The sequence below is a fragment of the Lampetra fluviatilis genome, chromosome 28 (assembly GCF_964198595.1).
Source record: "Lampetra fluviatilis chromosome 28, kcLamFluv1.1, whole genome shotgun sequence".
NCBI lineage: Eukaryota > Metazoa > Chordata > Hyperoartia > Petromyzontiformes > Petromyzontidae > Lampetra > Lampetra fluviatilis.
Genome location: NC_136302.1, coordinates 371,290 through 398,414, shown reverse-complemented (window position 1 = coordinate 398,414; position 27,125 = coordinate 371,290). Strand labels below are relative to the sequence as shown.

The 27,125-nt window shown below is 43.9% G+C and overlaps 2 protein-coding genes across 10 annotated transcripts in view; one reads left to right on the top strand and one right to left on the bottom strand.

The window, feature by feature from the left end:
* Positions 1–27,125, top strand: part of GIGYF2 (GRB10 interacting GYF protein 2) — a 131,793-nt gene that overhangs the window by 37,972 nt on the left and 66,696 nt on the right. For all 9 annotated transcript variants that reach the window (XM_078869497.1, XM_078869498.1, XM_078869500.1 and 6 more), the window contains exon 8: positions 25,474–25,662. In XM_078869497.1, coding sequence (XP_078725623.1) covers positions 25,474–25,662 — 189 coding nt within the window. The remainder of the gene's footprint in view (positions 1–25,473; positions 25,663–27,125) is intronic.
* On the bottom strand, positions 9,495–16,096 carry LOC144942685 (inward rectifier potassium channel 13-like). The gene is made up of 3 exons (XM_078869508.1): positions 15,619–16,096; positions 12,875–13,191; positions 9,495–9,815 (listed from the first exon to the last, which is right to left on the bottom strand). Exons 1-3 carry the CDS (start codon positions 16,094–16,096, stop codon positions 9,495–9,497), a joined length of 1,116 nt encoding a protein of 371 aa, XP_078725634.1.

The following is a 27,125-nucleotide window of genomic DNA, read 5'->3' as shown; positions in this document are numbered from 1 at the left end:
GGAAGACGTCACCGTTTCATGATTAATAATGTGGGACGGCTGTTAGATGTGTAATGACGTCACCTGATCATGATTATTAATGAGGGGGGGTGCTACATTAGGAGTGACGTTACCCGCTCATGATTATTAATGAGGGGAGGAGGCGCCTCGTTCCCCCATGTGGAGTGACACCACCCGCTAATTATTATTAATGGAGGGGGGTGTCCATTTGGAGGACGTCACCTGCTCATGATTATTAATGAGGGGGCCTGGTCGACGTGGAGTGACGTCATGCGCGTTACACACTTACATTCTTGGGTAAATATAGTAGTCAATGTTGCTGTAATATATTGTGTTTGCACTTATATTACTCCCATAATGTAACAATACGTCTCAGATTGCACTGTTTAGATTCTTAGCCTAGGGGACCTCCTGATGGCCGTTGCCCCTATGGCACAGGGTAACTCGGCACCGGCTCGTAAGTGGGCATTAGTCTGCTAATAGGGAGCCATCATCGCTATATGTAATTCCAGTTTAATACATTTTGACCATGACTCCAGCACTCGATGGCCTCCTCTTATCAAATAACTTACATTGTAAAGCAGATGGTTTATATTTATGGTTAGTGCACACCGCAGGATTAACCAGAGTGGTTTGCCAGAATTGATCCATTAACCTCTGAACCAAGTGGTGAACACACTACAGCTGAGCCAATACATAAGATGCAAATGTTTTCTCTTCATATATATGCACACACACACAATGCAGTATACGGAATATGATCAAAACATCCGGCCTGATTTTGTTATGTGTGTAAATAAGACTTCTCATTAAGTAAAGGCTGTACCCTCGAAAGTACGCTCATCTGCAATTCCAGTGTTCCTGTAAATTCTCAAAACACTTTTGGTAACACCCTATCTCAGCCACTTGCAGAACCAGTTTTATTTGTAACTAGCGGTAAGTACCGGGCGTTGCCCGTGCGAAAGAGGCAGACACACACATCGACTTACACACAGACATCGACCCACACACATAGAAACACATCGACTTACACGCACACACATACATATCGACTGACACACACAGACATCGACTTTAGACACATACATGGAGTTACACACACACATCGACTCACACACACACATATGGACTTACAAAGACACACATATTGACTAAGACGCACACACATGGACCCATGCACACACATGGACCCACGCACACACATGGACCCACGCACACACATCGACTTGCACACACATGGACTCGCACACACATATACATAGACTCACACACACATGAACCTACACACACACATGGACTTACAGACGCACATATCGATGCACACACACACATGGACTCTCACACACATACACACATTGCCGTACACACATCAACTGACACACATAGACTCACACACAAACACACATCGACGCACACATGCATATAGAGGCACACACACATGGACTGACACACACACACATGGACTTACGCACACACATGTACGTACACACACACAACAACAACCGCCATTCGCCACTAAGTGGCGGTGACGTCACCACGACGCTTGTGCCAGGCTATGTGCATCTTGAGGCCGCGTGAAGTATCCAAACGCCCGCTGGCAGGAGGTGACGAGGCAGACGCAGGTGGCACGGGTGGACTGACTGAGATGACTGGCTGATGCACCACCTGTGCCCCCTACTGTGCCAACTTGCTGTGCTTTAGGCACCCGGCGCTCCGCTCGTTGTTGTGAGCGTCGCTCCTCCGCCCTCCGTTGTTGTTGGGAGGGCAACTGCCTCCAACTGCCCAGTCGCGTCCTTCACAAACCTCCTCCACAAAGGCCGATCTTGACACCGCTGGTACCAGTCATCGGCAAGTCCACTCAGCTCCACATCCTCCTGTCGCACATCACTCCATCTCGTTTCACAAGCGTAGAGAAGGGAGGGGATGACCGTGACCAAGAAGACCTGGAGTTTCGTGCGGAGCGACAGACCAGGTAGCTTCCACACAGCGTTACGCAACAGATGAAAATATATTGCCGTTCGACTGATTCGGAGTGAGACCTCTGCTGTTAAACGGGAGCTGGTCATGAGCACACTGCCCAGGTATGGGAAACTCTCCACTCTCTCCACAACTGCCCCATCACCGATTGGGATTTGTGGAGTGTCCGATGGTACAAAATACCCAGGCAGGTGCTTAGTTTTGGTAGGGCTGATGGTAAGGCCCCACCTCTTAGTGGCACGCTCCAGTTTCAGCAGCAGCGTTTCCAACTCCTCCTCTGAATGAGCAGCTATTACCAAATCATCGGCATACATAACGTGGTTGACCGCACCCGGGCAATGATCAGCCTCCCATTATATCTGTACCAAATGGAAATTCCCCCGGTACAGCTATTGCAGGCTTCATGAACTACGTGGTCAAAATAGATGTTAAATAATGTGGGAGCCAGAGGACATCCCTGTCGCACCCCAAGGTGTACAGGTCCTTAATGATCGTGAGCAGAGGGTCAGGGACTCTGAAAGCATGAAGAACAACCCAGAGCCCAGAGCTACTGATAGTATCATAGGCCTTGACCAGATCAATAAAGCAGAGATGTAGGTCTTGTTGGAATTCCCTACACCTGTGCTGTAGCAGACGGACAGAAAATATGGCATCTTGCCAGGACCGCCCTTTCCTAAAACCGCATTGGGGCTCCGCAAGCCTCTCCTCAGCATGCCTAGCAAGGCGATGTTGAATAATCCTTGCCAGGACCTTTCCCGGCACACTGAGGAGTGAGATGCCCCTGTAGTTGTTAGTTTGTGCGGTCCACCTTCTTAAAAAGGGGGACCACCAGGGCATCCTTCCAATCCTGCTGAACCCGTCCAGTGGTCTAGACTGTTGTTATGATGTCATGTAGGGCAGTTTGTGCACAAACGCTACCCTCCCTCAGCATTTAGCTTGGGAGATCATCTCTGCCCGGTCCCTATCCTGGTCTCAGACTCTGGATCGCCTTCAGTACTTCCTCAACGGATGGCACCTCAGCCAGCCACTCACAGGGGGTGACTTCTTCCAATATTTGAGGCACCGCAGCCTCAGCAGGGTCATCCCCACTGTGTGCCACGATGTTTTCCTGGTTGAGGGATTTCCCCTCCCCCATGACCTCACAAATGCTCAGCAAATCTGCAAACCTTTTCCTGGGGGTCGGAGATTGGATCACCGTATTTTCCCCTAATGATAGTAATAGGTGTGGCGCTGCAGGTTACCGCCGCAGACACATGCACATCGTTCCACACGCACACATGGACTTGGACACATGCATAATTATTGTGAAAATAAGTAACTTAATTTTAAAATAGTAGTTGTCTACACACGCAGACCACGCACACACATTGACTAACACGCACACATCGACTTAGGCACACACACATCGATGGTATGCACTGCTATCACTACAGCAATGCATACCGACTGTGGTGGTACCTGCTTTCAATACAGCAGTGCAAACCGACTATGGTGGTTCCTGGTATCACTACAGCAGTGCCTATTGACTGGTGTAACCTGCTATCACTACAGCAGTGCATACTGACTGTGGTGGTACCTGGTATCACCACAGCAGCGCATACAGACTGGTGGTACGTGCTTTCACTACAGCAGTGCATACCGACTGTGGTGGTGCCTGCTATCACTACAGCAGTGCATACCGACTTTGGTGGTACCTGCTTTCATTACAGCAGTGCATACTTACTGTGGTGGTACCTGCTATGATAACAGCAGTGCATACTGTGGTGGTACCTGCTTTCGCTACAGCAGTGCATACTGACTGGTGGTACCTGCTATCACTACAGCAGTGCATACCGACTTTGGTGGTACCTGCTTTCACTACAGCTGTGCATACTGACTGTGGTGGTACCTGCTATGATAACAGCAGTGCATACTGTATTGGTACGTGGTTTAACTACAGCAGTGCATACTGAATGTGGTGGTACCTGCTATTATTACAGCAGTGCATACTGTGGTGGTACCTGCTATCAGTACAGCAGTGCATACTGACTGGTGGTACCTGCTATCACCACAGCAGTGCATAACGATTGGTGGTACCTGCTATGATTACAGCAGTACATATTGTTGTGGTACCTGCTATCATTACAGCAGTGCATAGTGACTGTGGTACCTGCTATCATTACAGCAGTGCATAGTCTGGTGGTATCTGCTTTCACGACAGCAGTGCATACTGACTGTGGTGGTACCGGCTTTAACTACAGCAGTGCATAGCGACTGTGGTGGTAACCTGTTTTCACTGCAGCAGTGCATACTGCTATCATAACAGTAGTACATGCTGACTATAGCAGTATACATCAACTGTTTAGTACAAACCACGAACCTGACCGAGTGGCGTGGTGAGGCGTAATCCCGTGCAGAGCCCCCGGCCTTGCCTAGATTGCCCAGCCTACAGGCTGGGGGCTGGCCCGCTACCCCCCCCACCATCCCTCCGGCCGCGCTACAATACTATCTAAGCGCTATATACATAATAGCTACGGACTTAATAGCAGTAACTGCACGCATTGGGGTGGGGGGGAGAAGAGGACATCACACGGTGAAGAATTTACCTCAGCGTTGTGTGTTTTTAGCATTTTTAATGCGAATGAGTAATCCCCCTCTCCTCACACCGAACGCGTATGTGCATTGCTAGGGGCAACCACGGCTCGGCTTTGTCGCGCATGCGCAGATTTGTGCTTTGGCACGCGCTCGGCGAAGTAATATAATAATTAATAGTACTAAATTGTTAATTAAACTACAGTACTTTAAAGTTGACGGATGCAAAATTTGAATAGTGCTGGCTCACCACGGGGCTTATCGCGTGGTACCTGGGAACTTTTTTTAAACTTATACCCCATGGTTCACGAGTCAAATCCTTCGCAAGTTTCTTCCACACGCAGGCAGACAGACAGATAGACAAAAAATGCCTTTTATAGGTTAGATAAACACTCTCTACAAATACTCCTTTGTGACAACATCCTTTGGAGTAGGAAAGTCACAGAGTGAGATCTTCTTCTTTTTTTATATATAAAAGTCTCCGTGCGCTCGCGCTTGCGGGGGATTTGGCTCTCGGACGGTGGGGTTTAAGACCGAAATAATTTGCCAGCCGGCACGCCCTAAACCCCGTGTTGGGAATAGGCTATTCCGTTTTCCCATCCGTAACCTTTAAAGTAGTTTAATTAACACATTTGTGCCGTTTCTATTATTCATTATTTACTTATTGCACGACATCGACCGTACCAAGTGACGCCAATTGCGTGGGGGGGTGGGTGCGGACCCTGCCAAGTGATGTGCGTACGCTCGAGCTCACGGGGGACATTTTCTTTTACGCGTTTTACAGCCAACACATACACACATCACGCTGCGGATATGTATTCACAGTGTCATGTCCTCTTCGCCCCCCCCCCAACACGATGCGTCCAGTTTATACTACAGACTCCGTAGATAATAATATTTTACTGCTTTTTTGCTGCGCTTTTATAACGCTGCCACGGTCTACTGCCAGTCTGTGATTTCTGCTTATTTATTAAATGCATTTCTATTGTTTCCATCGCTCACGTCACGCTATTTACTCATACATAGTACTGCGATACTGATAGCTGTGCCATCATCGGGGATTGTTGTGCCCGTCGATGTGTGTGTGTGAGTCCATGTGTGTGTCTTTGAGTCCATATGTGTGTGCGTGTAGAGCCATGCGTGTCTTTAACTCCATGTGGGTGTCTTTTTCGAACGGACAACGTCAAAGTGTTTATGTGTGTGTGTTAGTCATGTGTGTGTGTCAGTCGATCTGTGTGCGTGTACATCGATGTGTATGTCAGTCCATATGTGTGTGTGTGTTACTCCACATGTGTGTGTATGTCTATACATGTGTGTGTCACTCGATGTGTGTGTGTAAGTCAATGTGTCTGTGTGTGAGTCCATATGTGTGTTAATCCATGTCTGTGTATCTAAAGTAGATATCTATGTGTCACAGTCCATATGTGTATGTGTGTGTAGGGCTATGTGTGTGTCAGTCTATGTATGTGTAAGTTCATGTGTGTGTGTCTTAGTCCATATGTGTGTGTGTGTGAGTACATATGTGTGTTTACGTCAATGTGTGTTTTAGTCCACGTATTGCTGTGTGCGAGTCGGTGTGTGTGTGTGAGTCGCTCTATGTGTGTACTTCCATATATGTGTGTGCAACTCCATGTGTGTATATCTCAAGTGGATGTCTGTGTGACAGTCCACATGTGTATGTGTGTGTACGGTAATGTGTGTGTCACTCTATGTATGTGTGTGTGTCGCTGTATGTGTGTACGTCGATATGTGTGTGTAACTCCATGTGTGCGTATCTCAAGTGCATGTCTATGTGTGTGTGAGTCCATATGTGTGTGTGTCTGTAAGTCGATGTGTTTGTGTGTGTCAGTCCATATGTGTGTGTGTGTGTCTCAGTCCATGTGCGTGTGTGTTAGTCGCTGTAACTCCATTTCTTTGCGTGTCTGTAGGTCCATGTGTGCATCTTAGTCTATGCATGTGCTTTATTGACCAGCTCAAGGCCTATGATACCATCAGTAGGCCTGGCCTCTGGGTTGCTCTTCGTGCTTTCCGAATCCCGAACCCACTCATCACCATCCTTAAGGACCTTCATGATGGTGAGCGGCGCCGCGTCTTAACTACGTGGCCGTGAGTCAGAGCCATTCCCTTTACACCTTGGGGTGCAACAGGGATGTCCTCTGGCTCCCACATTGGACCACGTAGTTCGTCGAGCCTTCAATGCCTGTACCGGAAGAATTCCCATCTGCTACAGATACAATGGGAGGCTGATCGATGCCCGGGTGCGGTCAAGGGATGGCTCCCTATTGCTCAACCACGTTATGTATGCCGATGATCTGCTAATGGCTGCTCACTCGGAGGAGGAGTTCGATGTGCTACTGCTGAACCTGGAGCTTGCCACCAACAGGTGGGGCCTTACCATCAGCCCAACCAAAGCTAAGCACTTGCCTGGCTATTTTGTACCATCGGACACTCCACCCCCACAACTCCCAATTGGTGATGGGGCAGTTGTGGAGACAGTGGAGAGTTTCCCTGGGCAGTGTGCTAATGACCGGCTCCGGTTTAACAGCAGAGGTCTCACTCCGAATCAGTCGAGCTGCAGTATCTTTTCATTGGCTGCGTAACGCTGTGTGGAAGCTACCTGGTCTATCACTCCGTACGAAGCTTCAGGTTTTCTCGGCCACGGTCATTCCCTCCCTTCTCTACGCTTGCGAAACTTGGACCCCCCTAATGGAACATCTTCGCCGGTTAAAAACATTTAGGCTGGCCTGCCTACGATCCATCCTGGGTTTAACCAGGCTGCATTGTGTGAGGAGCTCACAAATCCTTGAAAGATGTGGACAAAGTCCCATCGGTGACCTCCGGCAGGCAAGGCTGCGTTGCCTGAGTCATGTAGCCCGCATGGCCAGCCACCGCATGCCTAAACAGCTTTTGTTCCGCCGGATCGAGGGGGCTAAACGGGCGTGGCACGGGCTGGAGAAGACATGGAGTGATGTGCTACAGGAGGACTTGGAGCTGAGTCCACTTGCGGATGACTGGTACCAGCCGTGTCAAGATCGGCCACTGTGGAGGAGGCTCCTGAAGGACGCTACTGGCCAGTTGGAGGCAGTCACCCTCCAACAACAACGGAGTGCGGAGGAGCGACGCTCACAACAACGAGCAGAGCGCGGGGTGGCTAACGCACAGAAAGTTGCCACAGTAGGGGCCACAGGTGGTGCATCAGACAGTCGTCTCAGTCAGTCGACCTGTGCCATCTGGGTTTGCCCCGTGACCTCTTGCCAGCGGGCGTTCGACACTTCACGTGGCCTCAAGGTGCACATAGCCTGGCACGAGCGTTGTTGTGACGTCACCGCCACTTAGTGGCGAATGGCGGTTGTTCAGTCTATGTACGTATGTGTGAGTCCATTTGTACGTGTAACTCTATGTGTGTGTATCAATGGATTTGCATGTGTAACTACATGTCTGCCTTTTTCGCCCGGGCAACGCCAGGTACTAACCGCTAGTAATCAATAAGCTTGGTGGTCAAAAACTTGAAGGCGTTTTGATCAAAAAGCGGTGTTTCGACGTGCAATGTGTGCTTCGACATAATTTTCCTGAACCCTTGGGTGTCCTATTTTATGAGGCTATTTCAAATAGTTGCTGTGATACTGTCCATAAAAGGGTGGCCCATAGTGTGGTTGATAAAACCTATACTATAACGGTCTATATTGAGTTCAAACCTCCGATTAGCATAGTTGGCTACTTAGGGTGCGAAAGAAGTTCAAGAAAACGAGTTTGCATTGCCCCTGTGGGTTCCAGCATGTCTGCAGTTAACCATCTTTTTCCAATTTTCAAACAACAGCAACTCTGTGTTTACCATTAAATCTTCCACACACTTGAAGCATTATGCTACTAAATGTGCATGTGTATGTATTTTGAGATGTCGTTACATGTATTGAATCTTCGAATCCCAATGGAAAAACTACAGCGTTGTCTCATGGAATATTTGTCATAAATTATCTTCCAGTACAATCGGTCCGGCAATTAAGACTGAAGGGGCCGAATGGTGCTCACCCTGCCCAACTGCCTGAAACATCGCAGAAAGTTTTTGTGGACACTTAAAATTATTATACTTGTTTACCAAGTAAAGCCTCCCTACCAACAGTTTGCAGGAGGGGGCGACATTGCTATGTATAAGCCCAAATGTGAAATTTGCAGGTAATTATTTTGAATTAAGATGCACCAGTTACATAGTTTTTTAAAATTATTATGGAAGGAAACCATAGAGCCTAGAGGAGACCCATGTCGAACAGGTGAGAACATACAAACTCCACACAGAGATGCCCGAGTTGGGATTTGAACCCAGAAACTTCTTGTTTGAAGCACAAGTGTTACCACTCCGCCATGCTACCACGCGATGGGTTTTATTCATGGTGGCAGGATTTAATTCCACGTTCATTATGATAAACAATCATGGTCGGTAGAATTCTCAAGAGTAGACTATGTACACAGCTCTCCACACAAGTGGCTTTAATGTAAAATGCAGATCCATGCATACAAAGTAAAGTTTCTACATGTATGCTACACACCGCCTCATGCAAGAAAGTTGTACGCATCTATACGCATTTACAAGGAGAGTACGGATTGGGTTTACGTTTCATAGTGATACATTTATTAAAAATGTGCGCCACCTGCCCTTCTAAAAGCAACTCAGTACGTCAGTGTCTATAGTTTGTGTTGCATTATTAATCGTCTCTCCTACCCATACAGGGAAACTAATTCATCTGTAGCTTATTCACAACACGTATATGTTGGTAGGTTGACAACTAATTCACATACATATTTAAGTGAGTTGTCATTATAAATTCCTTAAATACCTTTTAGTTGTGGATGTGTTTTTGGAAAGTTATTTTTGTCAATAATATTTCTTCAAAAGATGAAAAGAATAACAGCAGCATAGGTCTTGCGTTCTACATATTCCTCTGGTTGGATTAGGGGCTGGACTCATCGATAATCAGAGCGACAGTGGAACGGTTTCCTTCGTTGGATTCATCGTCTCTCTGGTCTGCGGGAGCCCCGTTCATCGCGAGTCTCTCGATGTTTACACCTGGCTCTGGAAGGGGCCTGTCAAAGTCCCTCACGTTGTAGGTGTATTGTCCTTCTTTGCTGATCACTGCAGGAGGGTAGCAGTGGTTGCACAGGATTTCCTCGCTGATGTAAGATGTCCGCTTCTGACATACCTCCCCCGTATTTTCATCTCTGGCGGTGAGGAACACCACCAGCTCTAGGCCTGGCTGCACACTCCCAAGAACCTACAGCAATATGAGACCAAAAGTTAGAAACATAATGTGTTTGTTTTGTGTGAATTCCCAACATGTTTCACATTAACATGGAACTAAAGTTTGGTCGAATACAGTGATTCTTATATTTTCTGGACCTGCCCCACGGCACAAACCTCAAACAAATGTTAGCAGACCACCATGCTGTAAAGAATCTGGTGTTTTTTACTAAAACATTTACAACAGTTCCACGGAACCACTTTACACAGCCACTTGGCAGACCAGCTCTGAACCAATTCCTCAACCACATAAATTCCATACACCCAACCATCAAATTCACCATGGAGGTCGAAGAGGATGGCAAGCTACCATTCTTGGATGTTTTAATCGAAAAGAGACCAGATGGCTCAATGGGCCACTCCGTCGACAGGAAAGCAACCCATACGGATGCCTACCTAAAACCTGACTCCCACCACCATCCATCCCAGAAGAATTCCCTCATCAAAACTCTACACCATAGAGCGCAATGTATTTCCGACCATCACCTAGGTAAAAAATGAAATTTAAATTAATAAAAATAAAACAATAAAAATCACGACGTTTCGGAGGCAACACAAGCTTCCGTCTTCAGGTGAAACCGTCACAGCAAAATATCTGTACCTTATATAGAAGCTGTGACTTCTTGTCTCGTCTGTTAAAAATTCTAACAGATAGGTGAAATTCCTCCCCGTAGAGGGTATTAATTCTAGATTTGAAGCTTTCGTGTCCATACATAGCAGGGGTTACCAAAAATATTTCCCAAAGCATGAGCAAACACAAGATCCAGATTCGATTTAACACAGTACATACAATTTGTGATCTGATCCCATCTGTGAAGGATGTGATCCCCGACATGCAATACCCCGGCGTCTACAAACTAAGCTGTGGCTGCTGCAGTAGTTACATTGGGGAAACTAAGCGACATGTCTCGGACCATGTTCGTGAGCATAAGGCAGATCTGAAACACGGTAGGACCAATACCTCGGCCGTGGCTGATCATTGTTATAATGCGGTGGACACACACGAAATGTATTTCTCTAAGATGAAGGTACTTTGCAAACCCACTGGCTGTCAATAAAGATTCGCTCATGAAGCCATCCATATATACAGACATAGACATAGACACAATTTCAACCGAGAAGATGGGTACAAACTCAGCAATCACTGGACGGACGTTATCAACCAGTTTAAGTCATAATTGGCTGTAATGTTTCCATTTTAGACCTGGCAGCCCTTTAATTGGTGGAAGCCCACCACCAGGACCATCACTGCCCACTACTACCATCACCACTAGCAGTAGCTCTTTACTGGTGGAAGCCCACCACCAGTGCCGTCGTGGCCGTTTACGAGTACCATCACCTCTAGCAGCAACCTCCACCGTCAGCCGTGTGAGTGTGTAAAGCGAGGTGCAATGATTACTTAGCAGCCCTTTAATTGGTGGAAACCCACCACCAGCGCCGTCGTTGCACTCTATATGAGTATCATCACTGACACTTGGGCTACGCCCATTTCAAACCTTTATAACCAGTTTACCTTTAGAGGATGACCCCCTTTTCCTGGTGACGGCCCCTTGTGTTGCATTCGAAACGTCGTAGTTTTTTGTTATTTTCTTTGAACCTATCTACGTGACTTTACCGAAAGACCCAAAGAATATGAATTCCTGCAGTCACGAAAGCTTTCGGTCAAGATTTGGTACTCTTTTTAAATCCTTTATATTAAGTCCACTTGCTTGCTTGCTTGCGCGCTTACGACCATGCAAATCTTTCGGTCGTTTTTTAACCTACTTCCCGTGATCCAATCGAGCTGACATTTTGCACACAGACTCGTTGTGCGTGACAATTTATTTTCGTGAAAATTTTTTTCCAAAATTTTCCACTTTTTAGGAAAAAAAATTTTCATATTTAATTTAAAATACCAATGTGATAAAAATGAAACTCTTACTCAAGAAAAACAGAAATGAATAATAAAATAAAACCGATGCCACGCATATAAAGGATTTATAGTGAAAAACGTTGTTTTTTGGGTTAATTTTTATTGACTACAGAGGGATGATGGGCTGAGTCAACCCCCAACCAGGATTTTAATTCACCACTTTCTGATTGCGAAGTGCTCATTCGACTACTGTGCCAGCTGGCCGGAGCATCAACGGGAAAACTAAATAAAAAATAGAACTCCATTCTGTGTCTTCATATATCTAAAGAATAAGATTTCCAGACCAATATTACCAAGTGTCATTTTCTTAACAAGCAAACTCCGGACTCATATTCTTGGTTCATGTAGAAGGGAAATAATAAAATAATAAAAATAAAGCATAATAAAATAAAATTCTCACTACGTTTCGGCCACAAAGCAAGCAGCCGTCCTCAGGTGAAGAAACAGAGCTGTCGGAAAGACAGCGTCTTAATGAACACTGCTAAGCTTGGCAGCGTATTTTAAGCTGGGTGGGAGGAGGAGAGCGCCTTGACAAAGGAGTTTACATATCAACAGAGGAATTTAGCATATTGATGACAAATGCAGATATGGGATTAGTCACTCCTTGTGGAATGTGTAGGCGGTGGGGGGTCTCAAAGTCATATTATGCTAGTGTATTATGTAGGATTAGCAGTAATAAAGGGAGGGAAATTTTTATAATAAAGAACTGCAACAGCCCAAACCACCACGTATCAAGCTAGTGCATTATGTGGAAAACAAAAAAGGAGTTTCTAAAGAACTACACATACCCTACTACCATACAGTAAACCGATGTGAAAAAAACGAAATATAAACTACATCAATATAATCAATGTACTCAATATACTCTACAATAAGCTGAGCTGTTAACATTAATTAACTCTTTATACACTACACTATATAATGACTACCATATAATAAACTGACTTTGCCGAAAGAACCAAGAATATGAATCCCTGCAGTCACGAAAGCTTTAAATCGAAATTTTAACTCTGGGCTGTTTTCGACCTTCTGGATCTCAGCAGAGTATTGCTCGTTCCATACGCAGTTAATTCACGTCAGCACTCTCCACCGAAGTTTGTGAGTGACGTCGCACTGCTCACCTGCTGTTGCCTGTAGAAGGGGCTGGTCTCGGTGATGCCGTGGCAGTATGTGAGTGGGGACAGGAAGAAAGGGCAGTGTTCCTCCCCGTCCATGTGGTCGAGAGTGAAGGGGACAGCCGTCTGGTGCAGCAGCTCTGTGCCGTGCGTCTGGTAAAGCACCGCCTGCAGGCGAATGTGCAGAAGCGGCGATGGCAGCAGGTTCGCCACACGGAACTGGAGGCAGCTTTGCTCTCCCTGCCGGTTCACCACCGCGAAGTGGCTGAAGCGTAGTGTTTCCGAACGCAGCTTGGGCCTGGCTAGTTTGGCCACGAAAGCTCCTGTAAGAAAAAAAAAATGTGTACGTGTTCAGTCAGCACTGTGTAGACTTGGCCAGGTGGCATCAGTGGTCGAGCGATCGGCTCGCAATCAGAAGGTTGAGAGTTAAATTTCTGGATCCGGCCATTGGCTCAGCCCATCATGTCTGGGATGAAGACAAATGGATCACCACTTTGTGGGGGAAGCTAACTGTGGTTGTCCTATGGATAGACTCACCCACGTCATAAAATGGGGAATTTTCTGGCTGAGGGCTGTAAACGCGATATGAGCACCACCTGATTGTGTGAGAGCTTGGATGGTGCATCAGTTGCCACTGAATCAAAAGCCTTTTCGTAATTGATAAAAAAAAAACACATGCTTAAAATGCCAAGGAAAAAAAGTTGCTTGGCCTTCAAATAAAAAACTAATTAGTTGACCTAGTCACTGCATTTTTATATGGAAACTAAATCTATCGTACTTCAATATAGTTAACGCTCCTAACACATTGTTCATAAAGATGAAGTGAATAGGAAATTCAGATTATTAAAATGAGGTCTTCCAATCAGTGTTTCCACCATTAACCGCATAGACACTGTCATACGATTCTGTAAAACACAAAGGGTACGGTGGGTGTACCTTGATATACGTTTGGGTTATGTTCTTGAAAACATATTTCCCATAAGGTCCCATTATATAACCTAAAATAAATTCCTATGAAAAGATTTCTGACCCAAAATCTACTGAAATGACACTTTACAACACAACTGAGATCTTCATGCATACATATGTATGATAATGACTAGACAGGTAATGCAAAACAATTACTGTACACAGTAATTTACTAACCATAAACTGTTGTGCACATTCTGAGGTGATGCTGTGGTGAGGTGTTGATGAGCGGAGGGGTGACTGGGAGGGTGAGGGTGGGGCAGTATCTACAGTATGTACAGTACGTACAGTACAGAGCATGGTTGGATCATACGCTACTTTTGAACTACGCGGCGCTTGGCTTGGAAACAAGGGGTGGCGTTACATAATGCGGCGGCCAGGCAAAGAGCCTGGAACAGTATACAAATTCACGGACAAATGACACAGCATGCATTTACTTTAGGGATTTAGATTATTTTCCAGTAAAATTTTTTTCGAATACAAAATAATATGATCACAAAACAATCAAGGCATAAACCGAAACAGCGTCAATTAATGACGAACGCAATAGCGAATATTCGTAAAGCAAATTAACATACATTGGGATACACCACTATCAAACATTTAACCTGAGCATGCATTACTACGTTTGGATTTACTCTTTTAATGTTCATAATTTCAACAGATTTTAGTCACTATGGGCTAGTTTCACATTAAAATGGTTATTCATTAGGTTAACGTGCACTAAATGTAAGTTAACCCTTTACTTCTGTAGCTTTGAGTAATGTGAATGTAAGTAGAGGTCGCAAATTCCTGTTTTATCAGGAATGATTAGACTTTTTTAACGTGCAAAAAATACATTTAGCATAATTCCTTAGGTTACTTGAGTTTGATTGAGGTATGCTCAGTTGGCTTCTCTGCAGTGAATTTATTCATGATTATTTATATAAATAAGCGCACAATTTTATCTGTGATGAACGCTGCACTTTCTGTCGTTTTCATGCAGGGGGCGCTGCAAACCTACGCGCCCCCTGCATTAACGACGGAGGCGCAGGGACAGACGTTCGATTACGTTGGAATCGATCTGCAGACGGCGGTCTTCTCACATGACCAGCTCTGTCGCCTTATCTCGATCCCGCAATCCCAAACAGGTGAAAGGCCGCATCGAACTGAACCCCCAGCAAGGCCATCTATTTAACGACGAGAGAAAATTCACACGAAATGTCGTTTAGCTTTTAATGAAGAAATAAAATGATCTACTTCAAAACAATACAATTCAAAGATGTTTCATTTTAAAACTTTAAAACGGAGCATCGGGTGCTTGCGTGAATGCGTCGTTCGTGTGCAATTTTTTCGTGATTTTCCTGGCCGAAGGCCGTAAATGGTTGTGAGGGGGTGCCACAGGCTCCCCCGAATAATCCCGAGTTTTACATTTTTAGCCAGGAGAGCCTCACTGAGTCTCAAGATTCTTTTTCAGGAGGGTCCGGCTTCCTTTTTGCATTCAGGGGGCGACTTTGCGTTGTCGTCCTAATTAAGTATTCTGCCGTGATTTTTTTTTATTTGGACCATGACACTGGCACACAATGGCTTTACTCTTGTTCAAATTACTTCACAGGATTTTTAAAGTCCACTGTGAAGCAGACGGGAGCATAGCATCTTACGTTTAACACGCAGCACCGCGGTACTAACCTGAGCCACGAGCCGGATTCGAACGGCGAATCTCTGCAACAAGCGGCAAACGCACTCCTACTGCTGTCCCACATTACAATTTTGAAATGCAATGTGACGTAGCGACCTCCCACCTGTAATGAGCGCTTCCAGCATGAGTCCCAGGATCATTTGTACAGTAAGCAGAGCCACGGCCTGCGGGCACTCCCCGTTGGGGTACATCTTGCCGTAGCCGATGGTGAGCTGAGTCTCGACGGCAAATGAAAAAGCGGCACGCAGGCTCGTGATTGCCTGCACGCAGACCACGTGCTCAGGGTCCAGGGTGGCCTCCACGTCCCCATGCAGGTACGCAATGAGGTACCAGAGCAGCGCAAACACAAACCAGCTGAGAAGAAAGGCGGCGGAGAAGACGAGCAGCATGAAACGCCATCGCAGTGACAGCAGCGTGCTCCAGATGTCACGCACGTAGCTCCAACAGCCCATTGAGGAGGAGGAATGCATGCGCAGCGTGGGGCGGCCATCCTTGGTCATGAAGCGTGGCCGAGGTTGGGCCAGCAGCGGCCTCAGGCACACTTGCTCGTAGCCCACACTGTCTCTGTACAGGGCACACATTCTGAGACCACCTGCCATGGTGGTATCAAGTTAATATCACTCTGTTGACGTTCCTTACCCAGTCAGTCTTGGTCCGGTTTCCCTAGTTGGGCTACATTCTGAGCAATTCCTCTATAAATATTGAACTTCTGAAGGTGGCCGCAGGCGTGGGTGTCAAGTTTGACGACTTTAGACAAACACTCTAGAAGATGGCCGCAACCCAACCCGAAAAACCCCTTAAAAGCGCCTGTGGAAAATGTACGTCTTGAATTACCCAGTAAGCATATGTTACAGATGTATTTAGTTTGTATATTAAACCAGAGCACAAGTCATCATAAGTAGCTTATCGTTTTTGTTTTCAGGCTGCTTTTGGTTTGTCATTCCAAGATAACAGTGTATAGGATTGCTTCTATATGCAATGCTTTATGAAGTCAAGACTTTTCATTTTGCCACGTGATAATCTTGTGCCATGAACAGGATAAATAGCATACAAAGTACAGTGCTGAGGTTATAGATCTCTATAATTGGAATTCACATGCTCAAATTAAAGTTGCAATTAAAGGTTTTTGCAAATTGCATCCATCCACATTTAATAGTTCACTTACTGGGCTGGGGATGTAAGTAGTTTACTTACTAAATGTAGTGTTTATAGGTAATGTTTATATATACATGCTTATTGGTTTTCAAGGTATGGTGACATTGTTGCTTGAGGCTGCGATGCATGAACACCTTTCACTCGGGCAGTTATTTTTTTAGCTCTGGGCATTCAGGAATTGATAAAAGCTACCATACTGCCTCTACTTGATTACTGTGACATCGTATATAAATCAGCCCTCAGTACTGCACTGAAGAAGCTTGACTCAATTTATCACTCGGCCTTAAGATTTGCGTTGAACTGCCCATATAGGACCCACCACTGTGATCTCTACATTGGGTCAAACTTACCATCTCTTAATGATCGACGGCTTGTGCATCAGATCTTATTTATTCACGACTAGCTTTACTACCCGGCTTTGCTCGGGACTTGGATTCACCACGCCCGGCCGCCTTTGCCTCCCCAGTGGTGATGTTCACGCACCACACCAGTTACTCGTTTGAGGCTGAGTCGACCTAGGGGAGGCCCAGGAGCGGTTCAAAGAATCGTCACCGGTGTTGGCCGTGAGCGGGAATCGAACTCGGGTGGCCGGGTTCGTAGCGCAGCGTGCTAACCACTACACATGCGCGGGTGACATGACAGATGTGACGTCACAGCTCACTTGCCGGGCAAAAAATATGCATTATTGCGTCCCCCCCCCCCAAAATACCAAAGTCTATTTTTATAATTTTTGCATTGTGTACAGTCTGGAAAGTACCCACATCGCAAATTTCAAGTTTGTTACATGTCGGGAAGTACGCTAAACATTTTGAACAGACACACATTTTTTTGTATATATAGATACATACAAAAAAATCAGCAGACTACCTGCTGGATCTCCTCACTGTTTCGAAGAACAAATTATGCCATAAGGTTTTCGCTCATTTACCAGCTTCACATTACTTATTGCCGTACAAATACTGGAGGAAGGGCCTTTGCTTTTGATGCCCCCAGGGTCTGGAATGTTAGCGCCAATAAACTGAAACTTGGATCACTACCTGTGAGATCTTCACTCAAAACTGCTTTAGAGGAGTTGTACACCCCTAGCTGCCACTGCTATTCAGTGGCCTGAAATCAAAGGTATCGCTCTGGATGACCGCTGCAAAGTATGATCTTGAGTTTTGATTATAGTGTGCTGATCTTTAAAGGTGCATTGAAAAATGTTGATACTCCTACTGATACTCCTGCTGTTATGGAGTGACTCATGCTGCCAGCTATGGCTGCAAAGTTTGGTCGTACATGTTTATGTATATCGTTTATTGTTAAATTTGAATCACAGTTCCTATGATCACTGTAAAAAAAATGTATAGCTTTATTTTGCGGATTTTGAAAACGTTTTGGTTTAGCCATATTTGTTTGTTGTAGTACAGAGTTAGACTGATAACTTTAATTTAAATTGTCTTATAGTTATTGTTTGACTTGCATCCCACTGGTATTTTTGAACACAGCATTGATATACGGTGCTTTTTCTGGAAGACTTTGCTGTTTTTTCCTGGCTTTTCTGTTGCGTGTAGTCACTTCAAGTTGTTTCTTGTTCATGTTTTTGTTTGTTGCGGTTGCACCGGATTCAAGAGCCGCATGGCTCACAGGGCTATACCTAATAAATAAACTGAAAGAAAAACTAATATAACGTGCTAAACGTAAAGGCCTTCTTTGAAGACCTCGTGGTTCTTGAAGTTACTGCAGTGAGGCCCCGTTCACAATTTGGCTCTTAAGAGAGATATTTCGATCACAAGTCACCTTCCTGGATTATTTGCTTAAAGTCGTGAATAAACAACCACAGCTAGAAGAGTCGGTTTCATTGAGAAGGTAACATACTCTTAAGTGATTTTGGAAAATGTAATGGCTGTCTCTAATATTCACGTTTGTTAAATTTGAAATTCACAAACTCGTACCGTTTAAATTTTTTCTTAACAATTCGGTCACACTTATTTGTCAAATATATTCTTTGGGTCTTTTGGTAAAGTGATCTAGATAGGTTATTTTCTTTGAACCTATCTACGTGACTTTACCGAAAGACCCAAAGAATATTAATTCCTGCAGTCACGAAAGCTTTAAGTCAAGATTTGTGAAATATTCTTAAGCTTGATTCTTGTTTCCACCTCTGTGATTTGGAGCGCCATGCGGCCAGCAAAGTTGACAACGCACTGTACGTTGAGTTTGCTCGCAAGTCTTTCTTGGCCATACGCAGCAACGTGTCTTTTTTAGCCATTGGTTTTAATATATGGCCCAGAATTGAAAGGTTACAGGCTGCCAACATCACACTAACATTCTATGTAAAACATGCTGCTTGCCTCGGTCAACTTAGCAATGGTTATCTTGAACAAAAAATAAATATACCCCTGGTTTCAATGGACTCTCATCTGGTTATAAATGTCTACTAATACTACTGTTTTTCAACAACTGAAGACAAAGTAGGACATTTTGGAACATTCTTTATTATGTCAACAATACAGTAATATTTATCGCGTGTCATTTTGAGACTTTTAATTTGTAAAAAAATGTATTACCCCGTAGCGATTTAAACGTTTCACGCAGTGCAGTGGAAAGGCAAGACGAGGCATGAATGATGAAATGATCTGCGCTATTTCATAATTTTGCCGTTGGAACCAAGTAATATGTTATTGTTTATAAAATACACACTGTCATTCTTACAATGAAAACCCGTTTTTATGAATATTGGGTTGCATGCATTTTTTTAGACCCACCTTTGCTGGTCGTCGCTGAGCTGTCTAATAGTTGTAGAATGGATAGCAGCACAAATGTATTAATCGTTTTGCGTATGATGTGTACGTGTGTATGCTCTTTAATAAGTTACTCGGTGGTTATTGTTAATGTAATAACAAGCGACTGTTCTTACCGCTGGCGGTCTTTAGCCGTTCTTTAGACAGTCTTATTTAAAATCAAATGGCGGGAATTGTGTTGATTGGCACAAATAATGGTGCAGCGTCAGGCCTGAAGGAAATGTGATAAGGAAACCGCAAGAACAAATTGGGTTACTCCACATAGTACCCCGTGTAGTTTTATGTGTTTAAATATAAAGGACAAATCTGTAGCTTGATAATGTAAATTAGCATGTTCTGTTTACGTGACAACCCTTAATAGTTGGCTGTGTAGGGTGGTGGTGGATCTTAATGACACATTTATATATTTAGGTGATCTAACCCAAAAAAACCTTATGGACAGTGTGGTGAAGTATGCTCAAATGATGCCCCCGTGACTCACATAATATGGTAAGGCGAGTGTCCAGCAGTGGATTGACCAGCGATGTAAATAGTTATAGAGTAATTACAGGCCCGATGAGTCAGTGGTAGAGAGAGCGGCTCACAATCACAATGTTGAGAGTTACAATCCTGGTTGGGGTTGATAGCCTATCATTTATCTGGGGTGGATAAAATTACGGTAGTACCACTTTGTGAGGAAGTCAACAGCGGTTGTCCTATCGATAGACTCGCCTACATCACAGGAATGTAACATTTCTACCACTGGCTCAGTGCTGTAAGGAGGATATGAGCATCACCTCAATACTTGTTTGAGCAGAAAATAACGGAATTCTTGACAATAGATCATTTATTAAGCATTGGGCTGGAACTCAGTGATTAAGCGATGTCAGGATGCATAGGTTAAAGATGTTAACTGATGTCACTAAACACGTAAAATAATCATGAGTGCTATCGTGGAGACTATACGTAACAATAAATAAACAGCCGAATGGATGTGTGAAGAAAAAATACTTGTATTTATTATGTGGAGAGACCAATATGGGAATGAGGTGTGTTGCCTCGTTATTATATACCAGCCTTTTGCCCGTCCAAGGACGGGTGTATTGCAGTAAATCTGAAACTTGCAAGTGAAAAGCAGACTGCGACGTGATATTCATTGCATCCATTTGTGTGCAATTTGTAAGGCCGCGGTGACAGACTTATTTCATTTAAAGGTTTTAATCCCTCTTTCATCAAGACGTCCTTTTCACTTCTATGTCTCAACAGCGTTACGGAGATCGCGCGCGTGACGTGAGGGTTGTGAGTTGACGCTGAGGAGGGGGGAGGAGGCGCATCGCCTCCCTATGTGGAGTGACGTCACCCGCTAATTATTATTAATGGAGGGAGGGTGTCCATTTGGAGGATGTCACCTGTTCATGATTATTAATAAGGGGGGGTTCTCCATGCGGAGTGACATGACCTGCTCATTACTAATGAGGGACGGGTCCATGTGGAGGACGTAACCTGTTCTTGATTATTAATGAGGGGGGCTGGTCGACGTGGAGTGACGTCACGAGCGTTAAGGGGATTCCTGGGTGATTATAGTAGGTATTACGAGGGTGGTTAAGTGGATGAGTGATGCAGTGTGGTGGTTGAACACAGTATGGATGAGACGAAATAGTCAGTCTGGTCGACCGAATCTACAATATGTGTGGAGGAATCGATGAGTGAAGTTCATAGAAACAGTAACTATGGTAGTAGCCCGAGAAATCCTGTGGTTAGAATATACAGAAACTGGAATTGTAGGTGTCAGGCACATTGGTGTAAACGAAAATTTCAGTCGTGTTCACCTGTGGAAACTCCAATCCAGTTTTTAGCATCCAAATCACTTCACAATGGCCACTCTAGTCTGTGAATTTTTAAAATTCATCACTCTTGGCGTCCAAAGTATCTTCGAGCACAGTGTTCATTAATATGTGTTGTGTTGGTTGGCCAGCCTTCATTCAGGAAATAGTGAAAATACTGCAAGGGGACAATCTGCATAAACGTGCGTCTCGCCTCTCGGTCAGTCACGTAATCCGGTTTTTAGCTTCTGCTTTAGGAGGAAACTTCTACATTTAGAGCCATACACACATACCTCTGTTTATACCTATGCCTTTGTTTCCCCAATCCACTTTACAGGAACATCTTCTAATATCACTGTGAGAAACGTTGACTAACTCTGTCACCTTGTCCGACTCTTCTTCTGATATGTATGTTGGTATCTTAATGGATTCTCAGTGTAGTTCCACTCTATTAAATGGTTTGTTCGTTCCAAATCTTTTTATTTAGGCCTTGGTTTGAAGTCGTGGATGACTGCATGAATTTCCACTGGGTAAATGCCTTTTCATCGTTTAGAAAGGCTTGGATACGTTAACATGTAGGTTTCCTTAACACGTAGGATTTTTCAGCCATGATTATGAATAGTTGTTTTTTGGGTTAGCCCACGGAATGACCTGATCAAATTTGTGCCGTTAAACCCTCCACCACAAAAGCATTTAATACACCAGCTATTATTGTTTCAGGTCACCGGTAAGTGCAAGAACTATTTTCATAACTAAATTTAGCAATAAGATTTGTGAATTCGTTTCAAACCTTGTAAAGCCGCTTCAGTTCAAAATCCATGACGTCAGAATAAAAATCCAGGAAGTCGTGCTTCCCGTGTCACCTGACCAGGCTTCTTAAATAAGTGTCATGGCCTCAGAGGAACAATCAATCGGATTTAAGCTAGATATTAGGAAAATCTTGGCTCATCAGACTAATTGAGAAGCCCTGATTCTGTGAGCTGAAGTCTGGCTAGCTGCTAAATTTATGAAAACTTAAGTAACAAAAGCCCTATGTATATGTGTATATAAATTTAATGTACCAGTGTGTGAATGTGTGTGTATTTTCCATAATACAGGTTTTTTTGGGTTAGATCGTGTAAATATATAAATGTGTGGTGTTAAACCCGCCACCACCCGACACAGTCAATTAGTAAGGTTTGTCACGTGAACAGAACATGCCACTTCGTTATTAATACAGCACACCGGTGTGTTGGAGAGCAAAGCCACAACATTTAATGACACATTTATACATTTACGTGATCTAACCCAAAAATTGGTATTATGGGTGATATTGGTAACGAAAGCCTTACGTGTTAAACTGTGTATTTTACTATATAAGCCAACAACTATTTAATGTACTGTATTCTGTAGTGTTTTAACTGCATTACCATATTGTCTATTGGTCAGAATAATTTAACTTGTAGTTATGGTTAATGCGACAGTAAAACCCCATGTAGCCACACCAGTCTGCATTGTGCAGCTACATACAATCAATGTGGTTTTACTCTAGTGTTCACCATGGCCAATTAATTAATTATAGATTTATTCTCATTCATCTGGACCATTCATCAACATATGGATTATTATTCGAGCCACTCATGAATATACAAGCCTGTAGTGGGATAGCATTATTATATGAACTAAAGCTGAAAGAACATTTGATCATCTTACAAGAATTAGTTATTGAAAATATGACTACTATTTAAATTGTTTCCAAGCCACGTTAAATTGATAACTATCAGCTCAATTAAAATATTTTTTTCTAGTTTTCTATGTTGCTACAGCAGACACCCCAGTCTGAGTATTCAATGCATGTCTTGCATGTGAACGCAAATATTTGTTTCTTTTTGACGAATATGATACTTGTCACAAGTGCACATAATGCGATAGGTAAAATGGTAATTGATATTCATTCATCAAATTTGCTGATGACATGGTCATTATCATCAATCACCAATGGTAAGGAACTGTAGCAAATGAATTAAACACTTGATATGGCTGCAAAGTTTGGCACAAGATAAATGAGCAAAATGTAACTAATGTACAACAAGTTCGCTAAACGCTTGGAGATGTGTCGAAGGGACACAATTGGAAGACACAGCAGGATACATTTACTTCGGACAGCTATTGCAGATGAACCGAAATCAAAGTTACGTAATAGAGGCGGTTGAGAACAGGTTGGAATGCTTTTTGAGAACTGGAGTTCGTGATGAAAACAACATAAGTTATCCTAGGTGTATATTTTAATAAACAAAGCTGGATGAAAATGTTTAATCGCAAAGCGATAACCTTCCACCAGCAGTGAATTGATCATAGTTGATGATATTGTTGGTAAGTATATTGTTCATGTGTATGATTGTAAGTTGTATTTGTGTCTTAATGCACTTTGCTATAAATTCATTCGCATTAAATCGGCCAAATCAGAGAAACTCAGAGGACCCCAAGAGCAAGGGAAAACATCTCTAAGACGCCCTCGTTATTTAAACGCCGTGGATTTCTAATCAGTTTATTTTATTTATTAACGTTATTTTGTTTCTAATACCATTCCGAAATATACAGAGAAATGATATTACATCACAAACTGGTTTATAATATCTATACATCATCCACACCTATTAACATGGTTGGCTACATACGGCGTGAAATAAATTAAATATACGTACATCCAGTCACGTTTATTCACAAGCCTTAGCCAGCTATACAATACTCAATTTTTCTATGTGTTATTTATAAGTGCCTTCACTATGACCCTTGTTGAGACCAAACATATAAAACCATGTCAGCATATAATTAACAATTGTATACACATTATTTATGTCCACAAACTGAATCTCTACTTGTGTACATACAGACTTCTCGTATTTAAAAAAAAATGTCCATTCTCTGCTCATCGTTGTTCGGGTGCTCTTCACGGTTTTCTAGAATGTTTCTATCAACCCTGTCACAATAGATTGCCCTTATTGCTTGTGTTTAGCTTTTCCCCATTTGGTTACAATCCACGTGAGCACACATGATCTGCAGAATGCATGGGTGTGAGATTTATGAAAAATGTTGTTTGTTTGAAGTTAATTTGGGTCTTAAAATGTCCGTGGTTATGAATGTAAAATCTGCAGTCTTGGGTTTTTGCCATCTCAGGTCTAAGTTTGCTGTATATGACTCGATAAAAGTGAATCGCAGCACGTTCAGCAATAAGGCACGGTATAAATGCAGACAATATATGATAGATGTTCAAAAACATAACGTTGTGAGTTCAATGCTTTTTTTTTACAAACACATCAACTTGGAGAGAGATTTTGACAACAGGCACGTGTTATATACACAAACATTAAATATCCCACACACGGCTTTAGGCTTAGGAGAGGCGACATACCTGTGACCGGTATGAGCGCTGTGCGTAGGGCAGCACAGGAGCAGTTCACGATCATGCTTAGCCAACTGCAGGGCACTCACCGTTCTACTGGCTTATGGAAAAGTTGGATGTGTGCTCAAACCTCCCTATGCGCTGGGTGGGGGGTGACAGTTGTCTCTGTGTACTCTGTGTTGTTTTTACACTCCATTACCCAGTCGCACTGCTCCAAGCAGCCTTCTGAAAGGTTAATGCACACATGCCTGGTTGCTATTGAGCGCGCTAAGAGGGGGGAAATTCAATTAGTTGGTGTCTGGATTAATCATGTGACATGTCATATGAGAGCTGTGGGAAAGGGAACAAAAAAAAGATTGCAAAAGGATTGTAGTCTATACTTATAAACAGTGAATGAAATGTTAAAGAATGGATCTGAACCTTATTTTCTTTAAATATATTTGTATTTGCACATTTATTGAATGTGTGTGTACATGTTAAATATATATGTGCAGCCCTGTACTTAGTTTGCTAATGCCACTGTTGGCGGAAAATGCTTCTACAAATTAGAGCTCTGGAGGGTATTTGGTCTACTCTTTCACACTTGCCAGTTGTCTGAAAAGCTGAGTGACAAATAATTTAAGAAAAATCGGCCCATGGTTTCAACTGCCACGACAGGATATGGAAATGAAGCGGGGACCTCTGGATAGCAAGTTCAGTGTGGTCACTTTTACACCACGGCAACTCCTTGTAAAGTGTATGTATACATCAATATTATTTGATGATGTAGTGATGTAGCTTCTCTTGAGTGTAATTTTCACGCTGCACTGTTGTTCTTGTTTCTCAATGTTTTGCAGCTGTTGGAGCCGTGGTGCCACCTGCGCCCCCGCCACCCACAGCCGTTCCGTCCGTTCGACCGGTGTTTGACGAAGCGAGTGCATTACTGGCCAAAAAGCAGCAGCACGACTTCACGCGGTCTGATAGTGAGAACTGGCGAGCCATGCGCGAAGAGGCCAATGGGGAGCGGTGGAGGCAGAGCAGTCCGGGTAAGGTATAAATACAAGTCCTTACACGTAAAATTGACAAAGACCCCCCAAAGAGCCTTAACATAATTTTGGGGCAAGTGCTGTTAGTGAGCACCTATGAAGGTCAGAATGGTACATGAGCGGTTGCGTGGCAATGTTTACACACCGCACCAGGTACTCATTTGAATACCTGGCAATGTTTACACACTGCACCAGGTACTAATTTTGAGGCTGAGTCAACCTAGGGCAAGCTCAGGACCTGTTCAGATAATTGTCACTGATGTTGGCCGGGAGTGGGAATCGAACCCGGGTCGCCGAATTCGTAGCGCAGTGCGTTAACCGCTGCATTACCACTCTCACCACACACATACAGATACATAGACATACAAACACATGCACACATACAGCTGTCGTCCTGTTGCAATAAGCATCAAGGCTGTACTCATCTCCTCTCTACAGCACTGAGCCAGTGGTGAGGATTCCTCATTCCATAGAACAACCACTGTTGACTTCCCCACAAAGTGGTGATAGGCTAAGTCAACCTACATCCTGGATTTGAACTTGCAACCTGCTGATTGCGAGCCACTCGCTCTAGCGCCGAGCCACCTGGCCGGGTACACTATGGAAGAGATATTTTGAAACATACTATAGTAGAAAAAAAAATTCTGACTAAATTCCTGGCTGGCTTGTGCGCAAGTGCTCGCGTGTAGTAGTGGTGCCACCACACACATCTGCGTCACCGACATCCCACAGTTTTGAGCCAGGTTCATGCATCGCACTGACGTCACGCCTCCCTCCCACCCACGCTCCACCCAGACTGAGGATCCCGTGCAAATGGGATAGAGACGGGAGGTGAGGGAGGGAGTTAGAGGAGAGAATCAGAGTAGGATAAGAACAGAGAGGAGAGTGAATGGATGTTAAAAAGAGAGGAAAGAGAATGCACAAAGTGGGAAGTGCGAATAAGGAGAGTGAGGAAAGAGAGAAATGGGGGAGGGGGAGAAGGAAGTGGGTGAGATGTAGTTTAGGGAAGAGAGGAGGGGACAGGAATTGATAATAGAAACAGATACCAAGGAGGATGGTTAGATAAAATGCGATATAGATTACAGAGAAGGCAAGAGAACGGTGGAGAGATGCACGACTTTTATAAGATCAAAGTTTTTCAACGGTTTTACTTAACTTGATTCCTCTGTTTGTCGTGGTCAAATCTTGTAATAAAGTTTCGTCCACTTCCCGTTGTCCAATCAATTCCACATTTAGCACATGTACTCAGATCCGGTACGCCTGTATCAAAACCGGCATCAATTAATCAATTAATTCGCTACTTTAAGGCAATTCACATTTTGTATAGACGCCTTATTATTTATATATATTGGTGTAGATCAAAAACGCCGCGGTCCCTAAACTGTGGAATCGGCTCGCACAAAAAGCAGGCGCCGCGTGTCACAGGCGCCATTGACATACTTCTCGACCGTGAATTAAACGAA

Bases quoted from the DNA above. Each gene is read 5' to 3' on its own strand.
- LOC144942685 (XM_078869508.1), bottom strand. From the start codon at position 16,096: ATGTGTGCCCTGTACAGAGACAGTGTGGGCTACGAGCAAGTGTGCCTG. The intron at 13,192-15,618 runs GTGGGAGGTCGC...TTTTTCTTACAG, and splicing joins GCTGGAAGCGCTCATTACAG to GAGCTTTCGTGGCCAAACTA. The intron at 9,816-12,874 runs GTGAGCAGTGCG...ATATTGCTGTAG, and splicing joins CCTTCTACAGGCAACAGCAG to GTTCTTGGGAGTGTGCAGCC.